This window comes from Scylla paramamosain, chromosome 25, assembly GCF_035594125.1.
Source record: "Scylla paramamosain isolate STU-SP2022 chromosome 25, ASM3559412v1, whole genome shotgun sequence".
In the NCBI taxonomy this organism is placed as follows: domain Eukaryota; kingdom Metazoa; phylum Arthropoda; class Malacostraca; order Decapoda; family Portunidae; genus Scylla; species Scylla paramamosain.
The window spans coordinates 2,890,001-2,892,500 of NC_087175.1; the positions used below are offsets into that span (position 1 = coordinate 2,890,001).

At 36.5% G+C, this 2,500-nt stretch overlaps 1 protein-coding gene across 1 annotated transcript in view; it reads right to left on the bottom strand.

Moving 5' to 3' along the window:
- The window catches only part of LOC135113092 (uncharacterized), a 39,824-nt gene that overhangs the window by 11,414 nt on the left and 25,910 nt on the right, over window positions 1-2,500 (bottom strand). The window contains exon 5 of the mRNA XM_064028120.1: window positions 1,035-1,106. Coding sequence (XP_063884190.1) covers window positions 1,035-1,106 — 72 coding nt within the window. The remainder of the gene's footprint in view (window positions 1-1,034; window positions 1,107-2,500) is intronic.

Here is a 2,500-nt window from a genome sequence, read left to right on the forward strand (position 1 = left end):
AGAGAGAGAGAGAGAGAGAGAGAGAGAAAAGAATATAAACTTACAAGAAAATAATCAAATAAAAACAAAAGTAAAGGAGAAGTAGATGAGAGAAAGAGAAAATAAAGAAGGGAAAAAAGAGACACAGGGGGAAATGGAAAACAAGGCAGATAATGAGATTAGAATTGCGAAGGAGGAGAAGGAAGAGGAAGAGGAGAAAGAAGAAGAAGAAGAAGCAGAAGAGAAAGAAGGAGAAGAGATACAAACTACTATTATTACTTTTGTTAATAATAATAATAATAATAATAATAATAATAATAATAATAATAATAATAATAATAATAATAATAATAATAATAATAATAAGGGTAAGATGAAGAAGAATATGATTTAGAAAGACGAAGAAGATGATGATAATGATAATGATGATGATAATGATGAAGAAGGAATAAGGGAAAGATGAACAAAAAACAAGAACAGGAACAAAAAAAAACAGTAATAGGAAGAAGAAAAGAAGAGAAGAAAAAGAAAGAAGGACGTAAAGCAACTACTGATGATTTGTGTGAGAAACGAGACAAGGGAAAGTTCGTGAAGGGAGGAGGAAGTGTGTAAATTAGAGGCAAAGTTCGCAAATCGGAGGAAGAGCAATTGTGTGTAAATCTTAGGACACGTTCGTAAACCAAGCTGTTGTAAATATTGGAGGAAATTTGTTCGTAACCTAAAAGAGGAACTGTGTAAATTGGAGAAAAATGTTTGTAAATTGAGAAGAAACTGTAAATTGGAAAAAATATATATATATTCGTAAACTGAGGAGAAACTAAATAGAAAAAAAATAATAAGCTGAAGAAAATGTTCGTAAACTGAGGAAACTGTCAATTAAAGAAAAAAAAATGTTTGTAAAATGAAAAACTGTGTAAATTAGATTATTATAAGTTCATAAACCGCGGAGGAACTGTGTAAATAAATAAAAAAAAACTTGGAAACCGTAAGACATATTTATAGATCATAAGAGACGTGAAAAGAGAGTTCGTAAAGCGAGGAGGTTCCACACTTACCGTCTCTGGTCGATGCTGTGTTGTTGGCCACGAACGTCTTGCTTTTGGTCACCTTCAATGGGGGCTTGGCGTCTGCGAGGGGGTGACGAAGTGTTAAGTTAGGTTAGGATAGGTCAGGTTATGTATGTTAGGTCATGTGTGGTTTGGTTAGGTGAGGTTAGATAAGTTAAGCCACGTTAGGTCATGTTTAAATCAGGTCAGGTCAGGTCAGGTCGGGTCAAGTTAAAGTTGGATTGAATTAGGAAAAATCAGGTCAGGTTGGGTCAGGTTAAGTAAGGTTAAGTCATGTTAGGTTAGATCGTATTAGGTCAGGTTTGAGGAGGAAAGGTTAAGTAAAGTTAGATTAGGTCAGAAAAGGTTAGAATGCATTCAAGTCAAGACGAAGTTAGGTTACATTAGGTCAGATAAGTTCAGGTTAGGTTTGATCAAGTTAGGATACGTCAGGTAAGGTTAAATAAGATTAAATTAGATAAAATCAGGTTACGTAATGTCAGGTCAGGTTACGTTATAATATATCGGGTTAAGTGCGGTCAGGTCAGGTCAAGTCAGGATAGATTAAGAATAAAAGACGGGAGAGAGAAAGGAAAAAGAAAGTTGGAGATGTACATTGAAAGTGAAAGGAAAGTGGGGAGAAAAGAGTTTGAAAAGAATAGAAAAGTTAGCTTAAAGAAGACAGAGAGAGAGAGAGAGAGAGAGAGAGAGAGAGAGAGAGAGAGAGAGAGAGAGAGAGAGAGAGAGAGAGAGAGAGAAAGTCAAGTGAAACGAGGGAATGGAAATAGGAGATAAGAACCAGATGAATGGAAGAGAGAGAGAGAAAGAGAAAAGAAGAGAGATAGATGGAAGGAAATGAAAGGGGACAGAAATTGAGTAAAGAAAAAGAAAAAGAAAGAAAATGAAGATAAAATGTAACAATAAGAAACAAGAAAACAAGAGAGAAAACGGGAGACATGAAGTTAAGTACGAGGGAGAGAGAGAGAGAGAGAGAGAGAGAGAGAGAGAGAGAGAGAGAGAGAGAAGGTATTAATCAATCAGTCAATCAATTACATGTAGTGTGTTCTACTTTGTGTGTGTGTGTGTGTGTGTGTGTGTGTGTGTGTGTGTGTGTGTGTGTGTGTGTGTGAGTGTGTGTGTGTGTGTATTTATTTTGTCAGAGCGCAGTTAACGTTATTGCATCTCTCTCTCTCTCTCTCTCTCTCTCTCTCTCTCTCTCTCTCTCTCTCTCTCTCTCTCTCTCTCTCTCTCTCTCTCTCTCTCTCTCCATCATCATTTATCTTCCCTCCTCAGCCTCTCATCTTCTTTGAATTAAGCCCCTATAAAAACAGAGAGAGAGAGAGAGAGAGAGAGAGAGAGAGAGAGAGAGAGAGAGAGAGAGAGAGAGAGATTCTAATTCACCTGTAATCATTAGTTTCAACACCTCTCAGCCGCAGGTGAGAAAATTTTAATTGACTGACTGACAGGTGAGAATG